General features: G+C 35.4%; 2 protein-coding genes across 2 annotated transcripts in view; both read right to left on the bottom strand.

The window, feature by feature from the left end:
• LOC134672653 (uncharacterized) overlaps nucleotides 1-23,593 on the bottom strand; it is a 346,311-nt gene extending 322,718 nt beyond the window's left edge. Inside the window, exons 1-4 of the mRNA XM_063530611.1 lie at nucleotides 22,906-23,593; nucleotides 22,367-22,450; nucleotides 21,840-21,993; nucleotides 20,743-21,381 (exon numbers count right to left, since the gene is read on the bottom strand). Of these exons, the coding sequence (XP_063386681.1) occupies nucleotides 21,212-21,381; nucleotides 21,840-21,993; nucleotides 22,367-22,450; nucleotides 22,906-23,580 (1,083 nt within the window). The 5' untranslated portion in view covers nucleotides 23,581-23,593 and the 3' untranslated portion in view covers nucleotides 20,743-21,211. The remainder of the gene's footprint in view (nucleotides 1-20,742; nucleotides 21,382-21,839; nucleotides 21,994-22,366; nucleotides 22,451-22,905) is intronic.
• Nucleotides 1-24,611, bottom strand: part of LOC134672660 (uncharacterized) — a 538,774-nt gene that overhangs the window by 118,638 nt on the left and 395,525 nt on the right. The window lies entirely within an intron of this gene.

The following is a 24,611-nucleotide window of genomic DNA, read 5'->3' as shown; positions in this document are numbered from 1 at the left end:
CAAACATGAAGCGCTGGTGGCCTAGCGGTAAGAGCGTGCGACTTGCAATCCGGAGGTCGCGGGTTCAAACCCCGGCTCGTACCAATGAGTTTTTCGGAACTTATGTACGAAATATCATTTGATATTTACCAGTCGCTTTTCGGTGAAGGAAAACATCGTGAGGAAACCTGCGTACATCTGCGAAGAAATTCAAAGGTGTATGTGAAGTCCCCAATCCGCATTGGGCTAGCGTGGGGACTATAGCCCAAGCCCTCTCGCGCTCGAGAGGAGGCCTGTGCCCAGCAGTGGGACGTATATAGGCTGAGATGATGATGATGATGATGACCTACAAACAAAAAATAAATACACCACTGTACTTATTACCGTAAGCAACTTTTGTTACCAGAGCGAACCTGAAATTGCAAAAACAAGATACCTACCTGATTTGTTTTTGTAATTGTTTAGTACTAAAGTTTAATTCGACAATTGTAATTGGAGACCAGAACTGTTTTATTTATTTTTATTTTAGGTTTTCTGCTAAAGTAAAAGTTTTTCATAGCAATTAGTAAAATCGCGTAGAGTTAAGCTACGAAAAGTTGATAGCCCTCACAGTGCCAGTGTTATTGATACGTCATAATTTCATAAAAAATAATACTTAAAATAATACTTGCACTGCGTGGGCTATCAAATCCGCTGCAGACTTTTCTTGGTCTGACTCTAAAATAGGTATACCTTGATCATCTAAAAAAAATACAACCAGAATATTGACCCGTTACAAATATTATGTCTGCAACTTTTATTGAACATTTTAATAAAAACGTATTCGAATAGTTGCGAAACTGAATTCTTAATCGGTAGAATGTTCAATATGCGGAACGCTATGATAAAGTATCATTTGCGATGCTTTAATTTTAAATTTAATTAATATTATGGCATGCTTTTGCAATTTGCCGGCATACTCGTTTAAGCGTATTTAAGTATTGTTGTCGGGTTAAAAATTGGCTGTTATGGAAATTATAAAGTGAAAACAAATTTCGGAGTGAAAGAGGGAGCGTAAAATCAAAATGTTATTAATAATAACAAAGATAAAAAACCTGACAAATGCGAGTCGGACTCTCCCACTGAGGGTTCTACTTTTTAGTATTTCATTAGACTTATCGACCGTGATTATCTTTTGTATTGTCTTTTGTATATCCCGATCGATATAAGTCTAGTGAAACTAACCGTGAATCATCCAAACTGTTTTTACTTATTTATTGTTATACGAGTAGCGGCAACAGAAATACATCATCTGTGAAAATTTCAACTGTCTAGCTATCAGGGTTCAGGAGATACAGTGTGGTGACAGATAGACAGATGGACAGACAATTGACAGACGGACAGTGGAGTCTTAGTTATAGGGTTCCATACAAAAAGGCTGGCTAATATTTCGTTCAGCGGATCAGCATTCCTATCCAGCCTTCTGGGCGCCCTACGCCCTACCAATCGACCATGACTTGGGATTTTTTTTTATTTACGAGCCCGATTCCGACTTTGAAATAGACATCTATTAGATATCTTTTAGACATCACCAAGATAGGATAACGATATGTTTAAGACAGGTTAGACCTGTCAAATTTGACATTTGCTTGATTCTGGAGATACTCTTGAACGATTTCCACAGGATATGACTTAGAGATCCAATTCACATCTAATAGATATCTTATTCTATCTATCGTAAAAGTGATATTGGTTGCCCGAATTGCGCTGCAAAAGAGAACTAGTTGATATTTAAACTATAACGCATGTAGAATGGATCTAGTACGTGTCGTCTCTTGTGAATATCTTGAAGTTCGAATACGGCAGTACAAGTTTTTAATTTACGTGTTTTCAAAAAAGCAAATATTAGCTGTAATTCTAACCTTTATTGCTTTTCTCGAATAATTATCGCCTCAACGGTCAGCTACAGCTTTTCCTCCAACAGCTTAATTAAGTTAAAGTTTACTACACGGTCGAGCTGGCACAATGTTAAGCTTGTTAAACTCAAATCGGGCCACGTATTCAAGTTGCCCGTATTGTGTGGAGCTCTTCAGGCGTGCACTGGATAGCCTAAATGCCTAAACATTATGTAATAAGTATTAGCTTGAGTAAAATTGCATGCATCGCTAGACAGCCTAAATATTCTCTAAGTTAGGGTAACATTTTAGCAAAACTAACAATTAAGATGAACCTTGCCAGTGATGTGTCAATAAAGTATGAGATAATATATATTTTATACACAAACATTTTAAAATCTCTTCGCGACTAACAGGTCAATTCGAATTTGCTGACATCAAATTTATATTAGAATGATATTGGAATCATATCAGTTAGCTGTTATTTGCGCGTTCATTCGCTCAGATTTGTCCGCACAAGTATAGTGCGAGCGAGACGCCAGTGCGAATGAACGAATTGGCCTGTACTTCCCTTAGTGTTTGAAGGCGTATTATGATTTAACAAGCCACGAATTAGATTCATTCATTCTTTTAAAATTATGGCTTCAGTCCATTGGGACTATTTCGCCAGTATCATGGCGCTCGAACCGGAAGTCTCCCACGAATTGGAGGTAGATCAGATACGGATCTAAACTGTCAGTGTCAAAAGTGTCGTTTTTGGTTGAAGAAATGTCACTTGACACTGACAGGTCAATATCATATCGGAAACAGATCGTATAACTATAAATCGGATTGGTCTGTGTCTCTTTGTTCGTCATATCACCACTCAGCTAAAGACTATTCATAATTCACCCTCAAATCCCTTAACGATGATAGCCAACCTTGAAGGCAAGTCCCGTTTTCGTATAAAAAGCTCGAAAACTATTCTATTACATCGCTAACGATGCCAGGGAGAAAAACAAACACATCAGCTAACATTAAAATCTCGTCAGGGTAATACCAGCGATCCCGAACTAAAGGTCTTAAGCGACGTGTCGTTACTAAGACTTTACGACGTTTTGCGCGAGCTGGTCGGATCGCGATGTATCGTTTACTTGAAATCGCGAACTGGGAGAAATCACTGGGAAAATTACAAGGATTACTTTGAGAACTCGAAGCGAATTTAAAGTTGTCGATTCGTCACTAAACTTGCTAATAAAATCAAGATTCTCTTACGAAAAACAAAGGAACGAAACATCAAACTCAGGAACTGTGTATCGCTTATGCCGGGGCATTACACAAGTTAGACTGCCGTATTCGAACTTCAAGATATTCACAAGAGACGACATGTACTAGATCCATTATAGATACTTTCGTTATAGTTTAGATATCAACTAGTTCTCTTTTGCAGCGCAATTCGGACAACCAATGTCACGTTTACGTTAGATAGAGTAAGATCTGTTAGATGTGAATTGGATCTCTAAGTCATATTCTGTGGAAATCGTTCAAGAGTATCTCCAGAATCGCGCAAATGTCAAATTTGACAGGTTAGATCTTAAGCATCTCGTTATCGTATCTTGGTGATGTCTAAAACATAGTATCTAATAGATGTCTATTTCAAAATCCGAATCGGGCCCAGAGTCTGAATGTATTGGGCCCATAAATTCCACGACTCTTCTCTTTCCGATCAGATTCTACCATAGTAAAATAAATCGACATACTCTACTAAGATATTGTCATATTTAGTTCAATAGAATACATAGATAAAAACCAATTTATATAATCAGTTTTAAGTGACTTAACATTTGTAAGTGAATATTAAACTTATTACGTTTACCATACCTCTCATACAACTTAATATCTATTAAGTAAGGAAATTTATATATGGAAGATTTACTTACTAAGAACCTAGTTAGATTTGTTTTTACAATTTAGCACCCGGTACTATTAGATTTATTAGAAGTATTAGAACGAAAAAAATAATTTTAATTTGTTTTTATTTCAAGTAGATCCAACTACTATATAAATTTCTTAGACACCAAGAATGTTCAAGCAGGAATCAAAACTCAATTTACCTACAAGCGCGCTTAGGATCGCAAGATCGGGTTTTCGGCGCACGTAATTATAATTGCATATTATAAGTGAGCGTTGTTAGATAGTTAGAATATGATAATGAAATGCATGTCATGCATGCTGCGAGCGTGAAATAAGCTGTAGCAAGCGGGGATTACTTAGATTGGGGAGGTTCGTGAAATATCTTAGTGTAGGTATTAGTAGAAACTGGGTTAAGCAATAGGTACCTATGTTATTTGGTACAGTCAGAAGCAATAATTGCTAAGCGTGGGAGGTGTTCAAAATGATCATGACGCGACTCTATTGTTAAGAAAATAAGAGCGCGTTAAGGTAATTTTGATCACTTCGCCCGCTTAGCAACTACTGCTGCTGACTGTAGAAATACTATTTTTTGAATATTCATTTTAGTTGTTCCAGCACGGTTAGAAACAGTTTTTGTGTTTCTTATACAAGGTATGTGTATAGTAATGAGAATTTTCATTGACAGTCGTCACTACCTCATGCGGGTCTTAAAAAAAGTAACGTGAATTAAGTATACTTATAAATTAAAGTATCACAACCAAATAACAACTGTCAAACTTCAAAAACACGAAGTTTGTAAGTAGGTATGCTACACAAACTTGAGATGTTTTTGAAAACTTAAATGAAGTTTTTATTATTTCAGTTGGGCAAATTAGTTTCATAAATGCATAGATATTAAAGTGTAATTTTATGGAACTTGCTAACTATGTAAACAAACCGCCGTATTGAAATCATTATTTAGTGACAATTTCAATATGGCGGTTTGTTTACGTAGTTAGCAAGTTCAATAGAATGACACTGTACATAGAAACATATATGTGTTTCTTCACACTCGCTTTCTTGGCCGAGTTCTCCGTGAGTTTACACCATTAGTACCACTCCCCAGTAATCGGCACGACAAATAGCAACTTTATTTAAATCAGCCTTATCCCGAGCAGAGCCAGGCGCCAAACGAAGCGTCGAATCCATTAATTCCCGTTTCTTCCATGCTTTCTTTGTTTTGAGATATTTCTGGCTACTAATTTATTTTGGTGCTATTTTGGCTTATTGCTGGGCGTGATCGCGTATAATTTTACGCAGCAAATGTTGTTGATTAGGCAGCTTAAACAAGCCTGCACGCCTGATGTTAATAGCAGGGATGCTTATATATTATAGCTCAAATAATTCTAAATTGTGAGCTTTCGCACACAAATTACGCAATAGATCAATATTATAGCACATTATTGCACAAATTGAGTTATCCTACAGAAAGCTGAGGGTTTGTGTTGTGAAAACCTCAACAATATATTTATAAATACTAAAATCCGGGAATCAAACCCACCCTGTGCTTCATAGGCAGGGTTCCTACTGAGTTACCGACTAGGTTAGAAGGTCGTCAAATACATAAAACGCAAAACATTTCCATTTGTTTCATGACGAGTTAGTGTGGACGGGCCCTGTATGTAAAAAATCACCTCGCCCAAAAATCGCAAAATATAAAGCTGATGAGGGAGTTTACAAATTTCACTAACAAACTAGAGAAGAATTAATATCAAATCTTTATCATTTTTAAAATCTGTAACCAGTTGAGAAATAATAAATATGCCTTCAGAAAACATCTAAATACAAGAATAAATAATTTTGTGTTGCCTTTTAGATAACTACCAAACTATCTAGAATTCTGGAAAGTAAACAAATGAAATGACCAATATAATAACAAATTTCGCAAACAAACCTACTATACCTACTCTTTGACAAAAGGTAAGGGTTTATTCACAACAAACAAACTTTTGACAGTTTCGTAATGCCATTACTATTCAAAACTAACTTTTACATCAACTGAGTAGAAAAGGGACCATAAACTTAAGTCATTTTACAGCTAGGTTGGATAAATAAAGTGACACTGAAGCTATTGAATTATTTATTGTTTTAGTTATAATGAGAGTTGACTATGACTGTCAATTAGTTTGTTTTAGTTTTACATTTGAAATTCATGAGACAAATAACGTGCAAATAACTAATTCAGTGAGTAGTATTTAACCAATGAACTTAATGTTATCTTGCTAGGTACCTACCGGTTTATTGTATTTAAAATAATAACACAAATTGTAAATGGCGTAACAACATAATTATATCGGTTTAACTGGGTGAAACATAAATTGAACTTCGAAAAATAAAATAAGTACGTTTCGGAATCATGAAAACAGAATTATTGGCACCGTTCTTAATATAAACACTAGTAACGCCCTCTCTGAGCACGCATCTTAAAACAAACTTAGTAACACTCACACACTCCCTCACTGTTAAACATCATCCGTCCGAACCTCCCGCACAAAGCAATTTTCCCGAAACTACAAAGATGGCGCCCTTTATCCACGTAGTGAATTTGCAAACAACGCCATCTGTCGGCGTTTTCCAGGACCTCCGACAAGGAGAGTATGTTTTACGGAGTTCAGTGTATGCGTTTGTAGTAGTTACGCTGCTTGTGAATAGGTGGCGCTAGTAAAATGTGCACTTTTGTGACCATAATATAGCGAGAATGAGAGCGTTCTTTTTAAAGAATTGTGTTTCGTTGTGCCAAAGGGAATGCACTATAATATTCTCTTTGGTTGTGCTATTCCTTATATTGCTTATTAAATTTGAAATAGCGAAAGCTAAAATATAAATATTTTAGAAACGGGTGGACAAGTAGCGAAGAGCATTGGAAAGATCGTGTCACGTTACCGTTTTTTTTCCGTTATCTATCAATAAAATACTTTTTCTGCTAATTATTATGATCAGGATCGATTCCAACGTTTTTTAGTAATGCAATTATGCATAAAAACTGCTTCACCTAACAGCTTTAATAAAATGGCTTAAAATACTTAAAGTAAAATGCTTTTCTTTTTGTATATAACCACAAAAATCAGTGCTTGAAATCATTCTTACTATAAAAATGGTGTTAATACCATTGTACATTCACGTTTAGTTTATTAAATCATAACCTACAATTATAAAATATGTATATTTTAATCATAATTATTATAATAATCAGATAATCACTGCTAACACAAATTTGACAAATTACAAAAGATCATTATCGTAAAAATAATTTATACTGGACGCGAAAAACGTTATACTTCAACTAAGAGAATCACCGTAGTTACCTATTCTTCAGTTCACTTAAAAAACTTCAAATTCCAGCGAACAATTCCATGTGAACTTTAGTTCCGGCAAAGTTTCCAAGAATATGCTACTAAAGTCAAAAGTAATAATTAGGTACAACTGAACGGCCAAGTTCGCAAGTGGCCAGAGGGCCGAGTTTCCATCCACTAAGTTTTCTCAATTGGTATCCACTAAGGAATAACTTCAAGTTTCTTCCTGGAGATCATTTTAATTAAATTCGCTGTTAAACTTGTAGAATAACTTTTGTACTGTAATTAAGTAACAGAATTGACCTTCGGGCACTTTTCGAACACTTCTTACTTGTTAATAACTTTGTTAACGTCTTTACGTTACTGCCATCTGGTACAGAGGAGTCGACTTATTGTCGAGCAAAGTTACTCCATCTAGTTGAAAAGCGCTGAAATTGACTATATTAAAGCTAAGCGAGCTGTGATTGGAAGTTGTTCGAGAAATGTTCACTAGATGGCGCTTTAACGCTGAGTTTTGCTTCCGGAAAAGTCCCGGAGATGGCGCTAGCATGACTGAAATAAACTTATTTGGTATAAAATATACTATTGAATACAGTATCATTATTTTTGCAATCATTTAATTTTACCCAGATATTACTGAATCGCAATTAAAAAGGGATTGAGATAGCTGTCAATCCATATTGATTTAGACGTAAGTGTATGGAAATCTGTCATTTCTAATCCCTTTCTGATCGCGGCATGATAATATACCGGGTGTGGCCTGTGATACGAGCAAATAATTAAAACATAGATTGTACTCCTCAAACGGTGACACTTTTGTTCAATAACTTTTAAAAATTATGAAGTATTTAGACTCCCTATTTTTCATTCATCTTCTTCCTGGCGTTATCCCGGCATTTTGCCACGGCTCATGGGAGCCTGGGGTCCGCTTGACAACTAATCCCATGATTTGACGTAGGCACTAGATTTTACGAAAGCGACTGCCATCTGACCTTCCAACTCAGAGGGGAAACTAGGCCTTATTGAGATTAGTCCGGTTTCCTCACGATGTTTTCCTTCACCGAAAAGCGACTGGCAAATATCAAATGATATTTCGTACATAAGTTCCGAAAAACTCATTGGTACGAGCCGGGGTTTGAACCCGCGACCTCCGGATTGAAAGTCGCGCGCTCTTAGGCACTGGTCCCACCGCGAGCTAGTAAGCTATGAGCTATCGGCTATAAACACGCTGGGCGAGTAACTATAAATATCGCCGTGTCTCTTTTATTTACACGGGAGTGCTTATCTTTTGTTCGTGTTTATAGCCGATAGCTCATAGCTTACTAGCTCGCGGTGGGACCAGTGCCTTACCGCTAGGCCACCATATCTTCAATGGACGCCATCGCCACGCCATATCATTGTGATTGACATTAAACATAACACAATTCGCAATACATTGCGTCTTAGAATAAGCTTTAAAGTGCATTAAAAATCAAACCACAAGTTATTTTTAAAAGTCGTTGAATAAATGTTGGTCAGTATGACGAGTACTTACAGCCTACAGTTTAATTTTTTGCTCATATTACAGGCCACACCCGGTAAATTACCTTTTTTGTCAATTCTCAATCCTTGTAATACCCGCTCAGTCCAATAAGGTATAGGTAACTATTAAAATCTTAAATAAATGAAAAGATAGAGATTCGTAACATAATTATGATTCAGTATTTATTGCTAAACAGTTTTGCACCAATTAGATGTTTTATCCTAATCGAATTTATAGCTAGCACAGATCCTTTCTGTCATACCTTCTGTGATTATTTTATTTAACAAAAATATATACTTAATTAAGCTAGGAACAGATTTTTGGTATATAGTTTACCTGTACATAAACAATTCTGGTCATCCTATAACATCTTGTCAAAACCAACTGCAAAAATGTAAGAGGTACTGCTGAACCTTATAACCAGGATTTAGAGTTGAAAATTACCTGAAACAAAGAAACAAATTCAAATTATTATACTTACTTTCGCATAATAACTTATGAATGCAACGATTTTTGGAATTTATTATAATTTACATTAACAAGAACTATGTAAATCTCTAAAATAGTTAACTTTTGGTTTTATCATCCATTTTGACTTTTGGCCCAAACAAAAAACAGTATTGCCTCTCTATGTACGTATATTGAATTGCTTTGAAAATAACTTAAAATTAACTACGGTTGCTGTATGCCTGTATGAATTGGTAGTTTGCTGTAACTATTAATTTCTAGTCATACTTGAATACGTCATCTAAGCACGGAACCTCCACAAACCTTCCACATTCGTCTTCCACACCTCAGCATTCATACAATTCTGAGTCTTATCGCAACTACATACGTTCGTATATTGAATGTTATATGTTAGACCACGCTTTCCCTCCGGACGTTTTCATTAGGGCTGCTATTGTCTGAGCGCACGGAAATGGCGGCCGCTAGTCGGAAAGTTTCTATGCCTGAATCATACGCAAAGTGTTACTTTGCTTACATACGAGACCTAATACATTTAGGTTACAAACCCTCACTTTAGTGTAGTTATTTTTTACCACTACCTATTAAAGGTCGGTTGCACCAAACTGTTCGTATCTTTAAAGAGTTCGCTAAATTTTTATGTATGGAATATTTCATAGTAAAGCGCCGAAGCGCGCCGGCTGACGTTGATCAGTCTGTCAAATGTGGTTGGTGCAACTGGCCCTAAGAGCTCTTTCCCACTGCAAGATCTAATTTTTTACGGGTACCTTTTTCAGCAGAATCCTGTTTACTTAGTAGGTACCTAGTCATCATCATCATCTTCCCCGCATTGTCCCGGCACTTTGCCACGGCTCATGGGAGCCTGGGGTCCGCTTGCACTAGCTTCCTGCATGGAGTCTTTTGGATTTGCCCAGTACCTATGCTCAGTCTCATTGCTGTACCGCAAAAAACAGGATGCAAACGAATGTGTGAACACACCTATAATTTTTGCGGGATTAAACTTTACTGAACCTCATTGGGAAAGAGCCCTAAGGCCGACAGGATTTTTCATAATCATTTACTTAAATTATTAAGTGCAATAACGCTAAAAACATTATCCTATCCTCACAGACACGTCCACTCCCGATTGTAATGTAACAACTTGTAATAGATTTGATATTATTTTGATACGATCTTGCACTTCGCAGCTTTGTGCAGGCGAAATGAAGTGAAAATCGTGCGTGAGATGTGCGATCACCAAGAAGATCGTAAAGGTTGTATCAAAACCAGTTCCAAACTTTTACTATAAAAGAATCAACCTCCAGTTCGTTTGTTTTATATTTACTAGGTATATATTTAAAAATAGGTAAATTTTATCTTGACGAGCTGTATCTCTTGCTTCTCGAAGCGGCGATTTTTCCATTATCACCTAAAAGCCATCTAATTCGCAGCTATTGCTTTATGAATTCTTTTTCCAATCATCTTGTAGAAACCGATTGTTCTTGCTTTCATCTGAATATTAAAATATAACTTATCACAAATGTACCATTTAATACCTACTATTATTGTTTGAGTTTTTAGAAACTAAGAAAAATAAAGCTCGTTTATTGATGTGACTAAATAGTTTTAAATGGAATTGTTTCCCTAAAGGTGACTTTAGAGTTTTAGAACTTTTCCTAATTGAAAATATTACAATTTTCCGCGTGAGATCTCAAATCGCAAATGTTGGGCCGAGATTGCAGTCCCTGATCACCTACATGTGTTCAAAATTTCAAGTCTATGATTATGAAAATTTTTCACATCTATTTTTTGTGACAGGAAAAACAACTGTACCTACAAATCTTCAAAAAAATGACGTTCGTAAGGGACAACGGTATATAATAAAATTTATTAAAATGCTCCAATAACACATATCAACATAAACATTTCTAACAATGAAGAACACTATTAGATAGTTAGGTACTAGCATATAATACCCATATCAGTTGCCTAATCGTTCCCGTTTCAATTATCCGTCGGGGCGCCGGGTCGTCGCTAGTGGCCCCCGGGGACCAGACACTGAAGTAGACGGAGTTGTTGTACGTGATAGTGGAAATGGTGAAGGAACAAATTTTAAGAAACTTAAGAATTGGAATATAAAAGTTTAAGTATAAGGTTTTGCGTCTGAAGGTAATATCTATTTTATACCTGAAGGTAATATTGCATTCCTCACTACATTTTACAAATTATCCTTTCTCTAAAATACCTCTGAAGCTACATAATAATTTCACCATAATACAGAGTTGAATTTTCTTTTGGAGTGATCGTTACAGATATAATGTCCAACTAATTCATATTTCACGTTAAATCTTGTTAAACACGATTATACCCGTAAAGAGGAATTTTGTGAGGAATTTTGCTTGTAAAAGTTAATATTTAATACGTTTTATCTCTCTTAGGAGAGCCTCCGGCCATACCTACTAATTACCCCAAAACTCGGAGTTATAAAATATTACTGGATGAGACGAAGAGGGATATTTGGTAATGTTGCCGTAAATATTACTTACATTTAATATTTTTTAGTTCACGAGGTAATCATTCGCACGAAACTTGAGTATTTTTGTATTGTTTGTGACTTTTTGTATTGCAACTTAGTAAAAGTACAAACTTTTATTTAGCTGTTTGACCTAAAAATGCAAGTTCTTCAGATTTAATGTCTTTGTTTCTATTTCAACATTAAAAAACAGGTAGATTAATGTGCAACACATAATGTGACTTTTACTTTAATAAATTATTTTATGCTAATTTGACAGTATAACGCAACATATTTCGGAGCATTGTCAGAGGCCACGTGTTGAAGGCACTAATGACAGCAGTAGTGACTAAAACTTGTAAGCTATACCGTAAAATTAGCTTAAGGTTAGTATGTCTCACGACAATTTAAAAATAAATATATATCAATAAATAAATAAAATAAAAAATATGTTTTTTTTTCTCTGACATTTTTGTCGACCAGGCGCACCACTTAGCAGTCTATCTGCCTGATTGACACATTTGCACGTTTGTCCCTAGCTTTCCTTCGCGGTTACATCCAGTAACCAACACGCACCATCGGGTAAACAATTCGCAAGAATGTTTGAGCACGAGTTTTATTGATAGCAGATGTTTGCAAGTTTTATTCCTTCCCCCTTCGAGTTGCGGAATTTGGAACACTCAATTATGTCAGGAGAGAATTAAATACAACTTCGATCCGAAAAATAGGTATAACGTACCATAGCCCACACTGTAATCACATCGGTGGACCTTATGCCTTTTGTAATAAGGTCCATCGATGTACAGTTAGGAGTGTAAGTATATATTTTTTCGGGAAAACAAAGGTAAGTAAAGAGTAGATATACCTAAATAAGTAGTATAAAGATGGAAATTTTTAAATAAATAACACTGACTGAGCTATAAAGCTAAGCACAACTTTTATTTTAAACTTGTCTAAGAAGCAATCAATGAGGAAGGTTAGGTTGGGCAAGACGGACCTGACTGCTACAAAAGAAACACTATCAGTGAATTCTCATACTATTCCTCTTGCCGCGAAGCCTTATTCAGCTCGATCAACTTGTTACGGGTTTCAACTGGTTTCGATACATTCATGACGATCGTCTCGGTGATTGGCGCGCATCTCACGCACGACTTTCACTTCATTTCGCATATATCAATTAGCGTATCAAAACCGTAACCATGTTCTTAAATCTGAATCGGGCTCCGAAGCAAAATAAATTATGTCCCCTTACCCAACAAAAACTTGACTGATAATATTGATAACTTAAAAAACTATCCTGTTATAAGAAAATGCCATACATTTAAAAAATGAATATAAATACTCGGATATATGACCCTTGGGTCCAAATCATGAAGGTGACAATATATTAGGACTTAAAATTAAATTCCAACACCATCAGAATTAAAATTATCACAGAAACTGCCCCACAAGCATCCCATATCCCTTATCATTCTCTCATATAATTTAACCCGCCCCTTGCCTCACGATGAAATTAAAAACCCTGATAACACTCGGGGCACGCGGACAGGCGAAGGGTTAATAGATAACCCGTGGAGGGTTAGAATCGGTTTGGAAATTTTAGAGAAAAAGCAAATAGCTGGGAGATCACCGAAATTGTTAAGAGACAACAAAACGTACTCGTTATCGTGGCATGTATGTGTTAGGTACTCCTAACACATGCCTATCTTCTTCCGCTTCTTTGTCGTCTTCTTCTGTCGAAGAAGAAAAAAGCCTCAATGCTAGGGATCGTGATATCGAGACAAGTATTTCTGTTGAAGACCTGTTTTCTCCATAAGCTTCTGTTCCTCGCCAAGCGCAAAGGTATGCGTTTATATGTCTGTGATTTTCCCACAACAGAATGCCATACTGGAGATCTAAATAAACATAACCATTATACATAACCATAATCCATTCTACATTATAATAAATCACTAAAGCCAGGCCAAGTCAATCAGGAAAACAATTATAAAATCCTATATACCCACTGTCAACGCGTCGATCAATTCGCATTTTACCGCATTTCCCCTAAAACGGGGAAAGTTTCGCCAACTTTTTCTGACGAAGGGTACAAGTGGAGGTGACGGCCTAGTTATAGGAGTTAAAGCGTTGTGTGGACTGCTTTGAATGTAGTAACGAGCTGGATTTCTTTTTATAGCTGAGAAATTTCGTTTCGAAATGTTTAAATACAGACTTTTTCTCAAAAATGGACGGCAAAGTCGACTTTGCCGTCTAAAAAATAGGTCGCGAAGCGCGTAGTTTATGGTCAGTCAAAAATTAAAAAGTTAAAAACATTGCAGTCTCGATTTTGGGACTGCAATGTTGCATACAAATTCCATTATTTCTCGAGTTCCAAACTTTTTAAAAGTTGAAATGGCCATATCAAATGAAGGCACAGGCCCATTAAACAGCCAAACAGATGATTAGTACCGCGACTATTTAGGTGTCTCAAATAGGTTGGCGCATTTACGGCAGAAAAATACACTTCTATTTTTTTATTAAAAAAATAAAAAGGCGGCAAGGGTTTTTTTCTGTGAAAATATATACGTAAGAACGTTGCTTTTGTAAAATATTTCTATAATATTTATATTTTTTGCACCATTTTTGAGAAAAGCACTATATATGACTCGGCTGGAAGGCTACTTGCTGGCTTCGGATTCAATTAAACGGACTCCCAAGGTCGTCCGTTTAAAACGAATCCTCAGCCTGCAAGTAGCTACTTCCGAGCCTCGACAATAATGTACTATTGCTTACTCTTAACGAGAAGGATTAAGAATGAATACTTACGATTCAACTCTCTTTTTGAATGAAGTTTCAGATGGCATTTATTTTATTTGTTTTCAAAGTTTCGATATGACTCACAGCTTTATTAATAATATGGATTAATTATTTTTTTCTACTCGTCGACTATAATTCTTGAATTAAGATTTCTTATACCAAACTTTAATTGGGTATTTTTAATGTATGGGCTCCCAACTCAACTATAATATTCATATCGATACAGTTTAGTCAACTATAATGAAACTGACCAATCACAGCTCGCCGCGATCAAGAGGACGAAACAAAACCATAGCTCAAATTTATTATTTATTTTTGGTTGTATAGTAGAAACAATTGGTTCATAAGTCAGAATCGCGCATGTGACACCCTTAATATAGCAACATCCATAGACTACGAAAACCACTTAGTGTTGCTTGTTAGTCTCCATAGGCTACGGTGGCCAAAATCGAGAAAACAACTGTCTAAAAATTAAATTTAGCGCGGAGCAAGTACCAGGGCCTCATGAGTTACGAGAAGTGTCGTTGACCAACGCGCCGGGCGCGGTGGCCGGGGCGCGTAGGTAGTATGAATAAGGTATCACGGCTGCTCGCGTACCATCTTAGCTGCATAGTGCATACTTTTAATTTGGTTTTTTTGTATGATTCTACTAGTTTAAAGTATTATTTTTGTTGACTCGTAGAAAAAGTATTGTATACAATAGTGATATAATCAAGCTTTTCAATCTCGTACCTGAATTAGGCAACTCAGCAAGCTTCGTTGCCTAAACACGGTACTCGACTGAAAAGCTCTCTATTATATCACGATTGTATAAAATACTATTAAACAGTTTTCCTTGAGACTAATATATTACGAGTCTAGTCTATTTATATTTTTTTGTATAATAGAGCATTACGATACAAGTGCGAAAAATATGAAATTCGCAACGAGTTTTGATAAACTAAAACATGACCGAAGGGAGTTTAAACTGAGACCCAGAAAAAGAAAGGCTATAAAAATGAAGGCTATAAGAATTTTATAAGTTCACTAGAAATAGCCATGTCAAAGCTAAGAGAGTTTTTGGCATATATTAATCTCTTACAAGCCGGATGCTACCGCCATAAATCGTGGACCAATTCAACCGTTGAACCCCATGTAAAATGCATGCGACGATGTCCCAGAATCTCCACCACTTTACACTTGAATCAAACGACATTGAACTTTAATACTATTACGTTACGGTCAAGGTTACTGCAATAAAAAGTCGGTTATTTATCGCGATGCAATTGTCATCTGCGGCTGAGTTGGAAGAATTTGAGGCTTATTGTAATGGAGTAAAATTTATGATGAATGTAAGGTTATTTTTGTATTTTCAAAGCATTTGGTAAGTTGGTCTAGACTTTTTGGCGCTGTTTGTCATATTCTGAAGATGCGGGAGTTTATGCTGTTTTCATGATATTTGATCATATTTTCTTTATTGAGTTTAGAAGCGATCATTTCTATAAAAGAATGCCAATGGAGGAACCTCTCTATTCAAAATACATGACGTATTGTTATTAATAGTCTAGACTATGACTATTAATAACAATACGTCATGGTGTAAAACTTAGAAGTATAGATTATCCTTACACCTATTAGTAATAACATGCTCTCTGTATCTACCAAAGAGTTGATATGAAACTATACCAAGATAACACGAGACACGAAAAAAATCGTAAATATTCCCATATAATGCAGGTCACGTCTCAGAATACTAGATAATAGAGCTTCAAACAATTCATATGCACTGTAACCTATAACCTATCCAACGGTGCTTCATACACAAACAACTTAACGCAAGGCGCACAAAGTTCACAAAATATTTGTCTATCCCTACTATATACAGGGTGATTCAGGAGACGTGAGCAGGACTAGCACTGCGCATTTCGTAAATTATAAGCAACTGTTTCGTATCAGTATTAGTGCGGTTAACGTTAATTTTCTAGTCGTGTTGAAAAAAAAAGTTATTAATTTATTTACGACATGCATGGTCACCCTACAGTTAGAATACTAAACTACCTAAGTTTGACAGTTTATTTTCTTCGTAATCATAATGCTGTCATTACGGTTAAAGAGGTTTTATGTTTATTAATTAGGTCTTGTAGGGTGACCATGATTGTAGAGAATTAAATTTTCCCTCGCCAAAAAGTTAAAAAATAGGAAAAAGTGTGGTTGTTTCACCTAAATACGAAGGTGATCGATCAATTATCAGTTACTGAGTGGGCAGGATTAGTCCTGCTCACGTCTCATGAATCACCCTGTATATATCAACCACTTAATAGGACTTAATGCCTATAATGGCATTAAGTCCGCCTGTTGTACTTTTTGTATGTGCAATAGTTTAAAAATAAATAAATAAATATCAATAATATTATAAATGCAACAGTAACTCTGTCTGTGTGTCTGTTACCACTTTACGCTTAAACTGCTGAACAACAGAGATGACATTTGTTATGGAAATAGTTTGAGGCCCGTGGGAGTTACGATAGGTATCCATCATCATCATTCGACGCAGACAAAGTTGCGGTTTTTGTGAGTGTATTGTGTTAACTTGGCGTTAACCCTTAAGTTAACCTTTCAGCAGTCAAACGTAATTTTTGAGTTGCTAGAATTACAATTAATTTTGTTTTTTTTTATTGCTCTGTAAGTCCCACTACGGAATGAAGCATGCCAGACGAAGGGTTAAAAGGGCGTTAAACTAAAGAACATCAAGTTAACACGAAACACATATATCCCATAAATATTCCCTCGTAACCCGTAGGTCGCGTTTCAGACTGGGAGAGCGTTACGGCCGATCCGCGCACTCATCTGGGACGTGGTTCCCATGCCGATGCGGTGGCCAGGCTTTGGGTAAGCTTTTTCTAATATTTCACGAAGAGTTTGTACCCATTTTTTATACCACGTCGGTGGTGAACAAGCATAAGGACCTGTTAAGCAGTCACCGTAGCCTATGCCATAAAAAATATATGTTTACTTGTTTATAAAACTAGTCCTGAATTCCAGATTTATTTTGCATCATATTTTCAATTGAAATTAAATAAAAATAAATAAATAAATATTGGGGGACATCTTACACAGATCAACCTAGCTCCAAACTAAGCAAAGTTTGTACTATGGGTGCTTGGCGACGATACACATACTTATATGGATAAATACATACTTATATACATAGAAAACACCCATGACTCAGGAACAAATATTAGTGTTCATCACACAAATAAATGCCCTTACTGGGATTCGAACCCAGGACCATCGGCTTCGCAGGCAGGGTCACTACTCATTAGGCCAGACCGGTCGTCAATTAGTACATAATTTCAAATCTACCTACCTCACAGCTTTCGTCTCTTCCTCTTAACATACGTTATAATATATTATTGAAACATGTAGATTCCAAAGCTATCAGTTTGAATTAGCCGGTCAATAATTATGGCAAATTGCATTAAACCGAGATACAATCTAATCGCATTGTACATAGTGCTAAGATAATCACATTATCAGTCACTCTCTAACACTTAGTTCGATATTATCAAATTGATCAAGTTTAGTATAATAAATACATAGGCACCTTAACATTATAGTTACAGGCATTGTGTTCGATGTTTCTAATGGAGATATTGATTGATTTTGTTCATTGAATCCCGGTTTTAGTTTTTAATCTAGTAATATGTAGCTCTGTACGAACACGATTATGATTAATGGTATAGGTATAGGTACAAAAAAAAACGTTGTTCCCGAAATTTTTACCGTCACAGATAAACTTACAAAATGTATTTAAAAAAAAAACAATGCGTTTACAATCATACACAACTGTCCTTCATTATACAATTTTTTATCAACCCTACAGCATATGCATTGCATAAATGCACATATTGGATATACACGGCATTGAGACGGTGCAGCGCCCAGACGGCGCCGTCTTGAAAAATTACATCGAGTCAATTCCGAGCTCAGTTGAGTACCCGTCGGTTTGAGATTACTGCTTCGTTTGATGGCCTTTAATACTGAAGACTGCAGTCGACTAGCATTTTTAACATAGATGTAGTGTCTACAGTACGCGTACGAACATTTGAATTTAATCGAATTGAAACTGTCGTGAGACATATTAACATTAAAATAATTTCAATATATACGAGTACAATGTTTCAAAGAGCCTATGGCTCGTTTCTCAAGCACTAACAGCTTAATGTAAGTACGGGTATACTTAGTAGTGGTCGTCTGTTATGCATACAGAGCGACGGAATACACAGACTAATGGTCCACATGACTCCACATATCTGACATTTATTACTTACTATCATAACCCTCCTTTTGCGTTGCCGTAGTCGGGTAAAAAGTTATCTCTATTCCATAAATATTTATAGCCTACACGCTGCTTTCAATATTACCCTATACACAATTAAATTTCCAGCTATTAATAAATTGTGAATAGTCACGAAAAGTTTTGATTGGCTAAAATAAAATGCTATATGTCAAACCTATTGCGCGGCATTACAATATAATTATGACCATATCAAGCGCATAGTACAGAACGTTGAGTCACTCCTGGTACAATTACACGTGTAACTCTAGTAAGACTTCTATGTATAATACGTAGTTATTCTAATTCGTTGCATGCATCACTCTCGCACTAATGGACATTCTACTTTTTAAGAAAGTGACCACGATAAAATACGATAAAAGCTCGATCATGATAGGCACGCTGAACAAAAAAACTTGCTAAATTTTTTGTCAACAATGTTCACCTTGTAACATCAAAAGTATCTCCATACCACCTGGGAAGGCATCTCATCAAACTCCACACAACCTAACAATTTCCATGAAAAAATACTTGAAAGTTCGCCCCGAAAAGTTTTCAAATTTTTAACAGTCAGAAGTCGCTCCGGGCGACACAAGTTGTATTAGATGGTGGAGTTTATGCAAAGGAATTGTTGTTCTGACAGTTTTGGGTCACTCGTTCATTCGAAGGAATGAAATGAAAATATTGGGACTTGTTAGGCGTAGAAATATTTCACTCTGATTAGTGAATCCATGGCACGAGCGTTTTTAAAATCGTGTTGGATTAGAGAGATTTCAGTTCCGTAAAATCACCTGACTAAAGTCCAAAATGTTACAAACATTAACTCAAATCATCTTTGTTTAGGCGTGACTATTACTTATTTGAATGACGGCGTTCTGAGGCAAGATGTTTTGAGAAGGGGAGAAATAACGCACACATACAAAAAATGCATTTGTTTGATACTTGTACCTATTGAAACAGTGGACCATAGTTGTAGTAATGAACTATAGTCGGATGGTTTTACGGTTGTCCTAGAGGCTTTTATTTTGAAACGTCTAAATTTAGTTGAAGTTGATTATGGTATGTGATCATAATATATCTATTCAGTCACCGTTAGTAGATTTTCCAATTGAAAAATATTTAATTACAAGAAGTAGGTGTAAGTTATTTATATGTCTCATGTTTTGATATTGTGTTGCTTGGTAATGTTATGTGAATATTTTTTTTCTCTCCCAAACATAAATAATAAAAAGAACTACGAACAATAAATTAAGCTGGATTTTTAATTAAGAGAGGCTCAACTCAAACGTATCAAATTCCTTTTAAAATGAACAGTTAAGCAACTACGCACAATCCCCAAAGTCAATTTCCCTCATCAAATGGACATAATCCTTTCCGAAACGCTACACAAATCACAGTATTTTAGATCCCAAGACCTCGGCATAAAGTTCAAATTCGTATAAACATTAATGGATGACCGTACGTGCCGTCTGGCGTGCGGTCTCGTTACGACGCGTTTTTAATCGGCCCAATTTGACGTTCCATTGGAGTCATGGTTGCCATAGGGTTGCCAAATGTAAAGATGAATATTTCATATAATTTTTAGCATCCCACCAGACCACCGACATGTAAGACGCTAAAATAAAACCCATACTATTCATTATTAATGCGAAAGTAGCTCTGCCTCTCTGTCTGTTACGTCTTGACGCTTTAACCTACGTATTTGAAGAAAATATTAAACGAGTACCTATTCTTAATTTTTAAATTTAAAAAAATCGAGTACCTATTCAATAAAATATTTGCTCTGTTTAGGGGTTCATCGAGTAGACTTGTTGAAATAAAACAATTTATAAGCATAATATATATTATGTAATTCTGGTGCCATAGTGTAAACTAAACAATAACAACAACACTACAATTATTTGACAAATTGATTTATGCTATCTCCACGCGTGACTAACACAAAGTTCAAATCAAACGAAGTGATTACAACTGTACTAGTTATATTTTATATTAGTTTATTCATATATTATAATTATAGATTATAGCATAATAGTTATTTACGATACAAGTGCAAAAAAGAGGAAATTCCTTACCTATTCGCACGTGTATCGTACAACGTTTTACAGTACATTATGGCCTTTTAAACTTTTGACATACGCACGAAGAGTGCTATTTTACGCACTAGTGCGGGAAAATAGGACCATATGTACTGTAACGGTATTTATTTACCAATTAGCTGTCAGATATACTACGCATTGAATAACGCCATTAATCGTTTATTCATAAATGCGCTACAAGCCTCAATTAGCTAGTAATCATATGTATTCTATCATTTTGACTTACTTACGTATTTGTACATATGAAAGAAGTAAATCATTAACTAATTGATAATTGTAAAGTTTAGGTACTACGTAGGTATATTATAGAAACCTACAATGGTGATAAGTCTATCAACTTTTAGTCAAGCTAACAATTCAATTATTGGTGTTGAAGCAAATAGTGCAGTCGACTAAGGCTTAGCTTAATGATAACGCCAAATATGACGGTGGTAAGGAAGTTAAACTAAATGATGCCAAATATCTGAACGATGGTAATAAGATAGGTGGTACAAAGGCCGCCAAAAGCCAGTATGAAACAGCCGTCGAGAGACCACACCTGGAAGATGGTCTCTCTGAAGGGAAGATGATCCATATATTCAATCGCTAGCTGCAGCTCCGATTGTAGTTCATCATCTGTGCATACACATGAACAAGATTTATGAAATATATAGAATTACGTATAATATAATAATAAGAATTGTTTATTGCCACATAATCAATTCAAGTACATAGGAAAATAAAATAAAATTACATAATAGAAGAAAAGAAAAACAATTATTAATTTATCTACTAACAACTTAGAATACAAAGGTTTCCAGTCTCAGCGCGTGCCGGGGCGAGATACCCGGCACTGGTTGTCAGACCGATCCCAGACTAGGACGATCGGAGGGTGGCATAATTATATGGCTTATATTTTACGTAATTTGTTTCCATTTTTGTCAAAGCATGTCAGATTTGTGTCAAAAATATCTCAGTCTTTTCTTTCGACCCCTCTAGTGTTTGATCCATTCGACTGGTCTTCATGAAGACAGTTAAAAATATGTCCAAAATCATCACATCAACTGAAAAACCATTAGAATAAGGAATGATACCTTCACAAAGAAGTAGCAATTCACCAAGGGCAGATTTTAGTTTGTCGACTTCTCGGGAAGCTAGCTCACAGAACACCGCTGGCAGACAAGATGGTGCGGCAAACAAAACATACCAAAATATGTCCCATGCACAATCGGCTATCCCGTATTCTGCCTGTAGAAACAAATAAAATATTACAAAACTCGTATATAAATGATGCAACTATTATGTACATATTTATTTAAATTAATAAAATTGGCATGGTCTTCCTAACAATTACATACTTTATATTGTTTTTTTTGTCGGATTCGAAAATCGCAGAATATTCTGAACTTTTTCGTAAATATTACTTACGAGTATTACTTAAACTTAGGCTTTTACCCGAAAGGGGCCCACATATCTTTTAAGTTATCTTTTACTTTAATGTTATATATTTATTTTGTTTGAAGTATGTGTGGAAGAAATAAAGCTTTTTTATTTATTTATTACTTAAACTAAGCTCTAAATAAGTAGCTATTATCTTCTAAAGCCGAATATTTATACTCACATCTGTGGAGTGTTTCTTTCTTAAGCAAATATAATAACCATTTATAACAAATGAAAAAAAGCAGCAACACGTACTAATAAATATCTGAAAACATAATAAAAATTAATAAGTTATTCGTAGAAATCGCCAAGCGTCTGGTTACCGAAGAGCTAGCGGCTACCTCGCACAACGTATCAGCATTGCGATACAGCGAGAAAATGCCGTCAGCGTCCTCGGTACAATGCCTCAAGGCCCTATTTTAGATTTTAGCTAGTTATTAATTTCTTTTAGTATTACCACTGCATATATCTTATCTGTAAAAAAAAATGCTATACTAAGTTTTATTTTTAGTTTTAATGCAAAAGATGCATGAAAAATATTTTAGCTGGTCAAGAATTTTATATTAATCTTACCTACATGGATACTTTCAACGCCAACTTCATAAATTCCTTTGCAAAACTCTCATTCCTCTCGGAGGTAAAATTATAATGTAATTATTTGCAGAATCGGTTCAATTCAAAGTCTAAATGACACAAATAAAGAAATAAACTAATTCTCACCTGCAGTTTAGTCCAGTGGAATCCACCGATTACATTGTCTGTTAATTTCCTGTACAGTCTAAAGGTGTCCCAGAGTATTTTTATTTTGTCCTCTGTATTATTTATCGATAGGCTCAAGTTACTTGTCAAGGCTTGGCGAAGCAACTTTATACGGAGACGTAACAAATCGAGAGGCAAGGATGACAATAAGCAATTAAGAGCGGATGCCATCGTCATTATATTCGTAAATGATGCAAAATAAATCCCATGGCCAAATAGAACAAAATTTGAAAAGCAATTCCATGCCTTATGAACTATTATTACTGAAAATATATATCCCGTTGCTGGCATTATTAAAGGTAGATGATCGAAGCCCATTTCGCGATCGATCAGCTCGACTCCTTTTAATAATTCAAAGAAATGTGTTTGTTCCGATAGTAAGGATAGAATAGCGTTAGCCCAGTATTCTATCATTAATGATAGTACAGGGAAGATTGGAGCCCCGCGGCTAGCCATATATTTTGTGGTATAAATGCAAAGTAAGTAAGGTAGTAAGAGGCAGTAGATCCAAGAGAAGAGGCGCAATGTGACGCGCGGGCTGACGGGGCAATAGTGGCCCAGGAGAACACGGAGGCGAAGTAATGTTGCCAACGACAATCGCCCGCTGGAGATCTTAGCATTCGCTAGTTTATACATTTTTACTGAAACATAAAAACCTTTTAGAATTAACTAATGAGCTAATCGGAAATACACAAATGAAAATCTTTTTAAATTAGCTACCATAAGTATGGTTTAAGAGCACTCTTAAAACAGCACAGAAGACATTAAGGGTAATACATATTATATTTTGCCAATTCCTTCGTGTTTGGTCACTACAATATATATTCAGCAGAGTTTTATGTAGATACTTTGCAGTTGGCTGAGGAGACTCGTTGTAAAATAACATTGGTATTTATTATGAATACCTATACTTTCCTGACTAAATCTAAAAATATCAAAAAAATAGAACTAAATCTAATAGTGACTGCATACCACAAGTTATTTTCACTTTTTGATTAAACACTCTGAACTTAGTACTTTTTCTGGATACTTCTAAAATTACATTTTATCTGCACCGTACTCTGTCGCCAGCGCCGTATGACTGGTTATTGATCGACTTATGCAATTACCAATATATTTCTATTTGTAGCTTAATTACTAGATGCATTATAACAACCTATCATTGATTTAAAAAAATACTACAAACCATGATAATATCATGGTATAATTATCTTCGTATTTATTCCAGTCAAATGAAATGAAAATGAAAAATGAAAAATATCTTTATTATCTATTACAGACATTATGATACATATTTATTTATGTATGCTAGTTTTAAGGTATTTAATTATTTATGTATGGGCCACTAGTTGCCTGAAATAAAGATTTTCATTTCATTTCATATTTTCTCAAGTCAATGTGAGGCAAATAAAATTATAAAAATAACCTTAAGTCTTCTTTTTTTATTCTCATCAAGGATAATAAGTTTAAAATATTATGTTTTTACAAAAAAAAACAAATCTAATACCATATATTTTGCATTATAAAAAATAATCATATCAATTTAAATAAAATATATTTTAAGCGTCAACTCTTAGGGGTTATACATTACAGTTCATAAAATATACTTTAAAATTAAATAGGTACACTACTCGAATGGCCTGATTCGAAGTTTAAGATACCTAATT

Source organism: Cydia fagiglandana, chromosome 17 (genome assembly GCF_963556715.1).
Source record: "Cydia fagiglandana chromosome 17, ilCydFagi1.1, whole genome shotgun sequence".
NCBI classification, from domain to species: domain Eukaryota; kingdom Metazoa; phylum Arthropoda; class Insecta; order Lepidoptera; family Tortricidae; genus Cydia; species Cydia fagiglandana.
The sequence above is the reverse complement of the archived record's forward strand: the minus strand, read 5'-3'. Positions and strand labels throughout refer to the sequence as shown.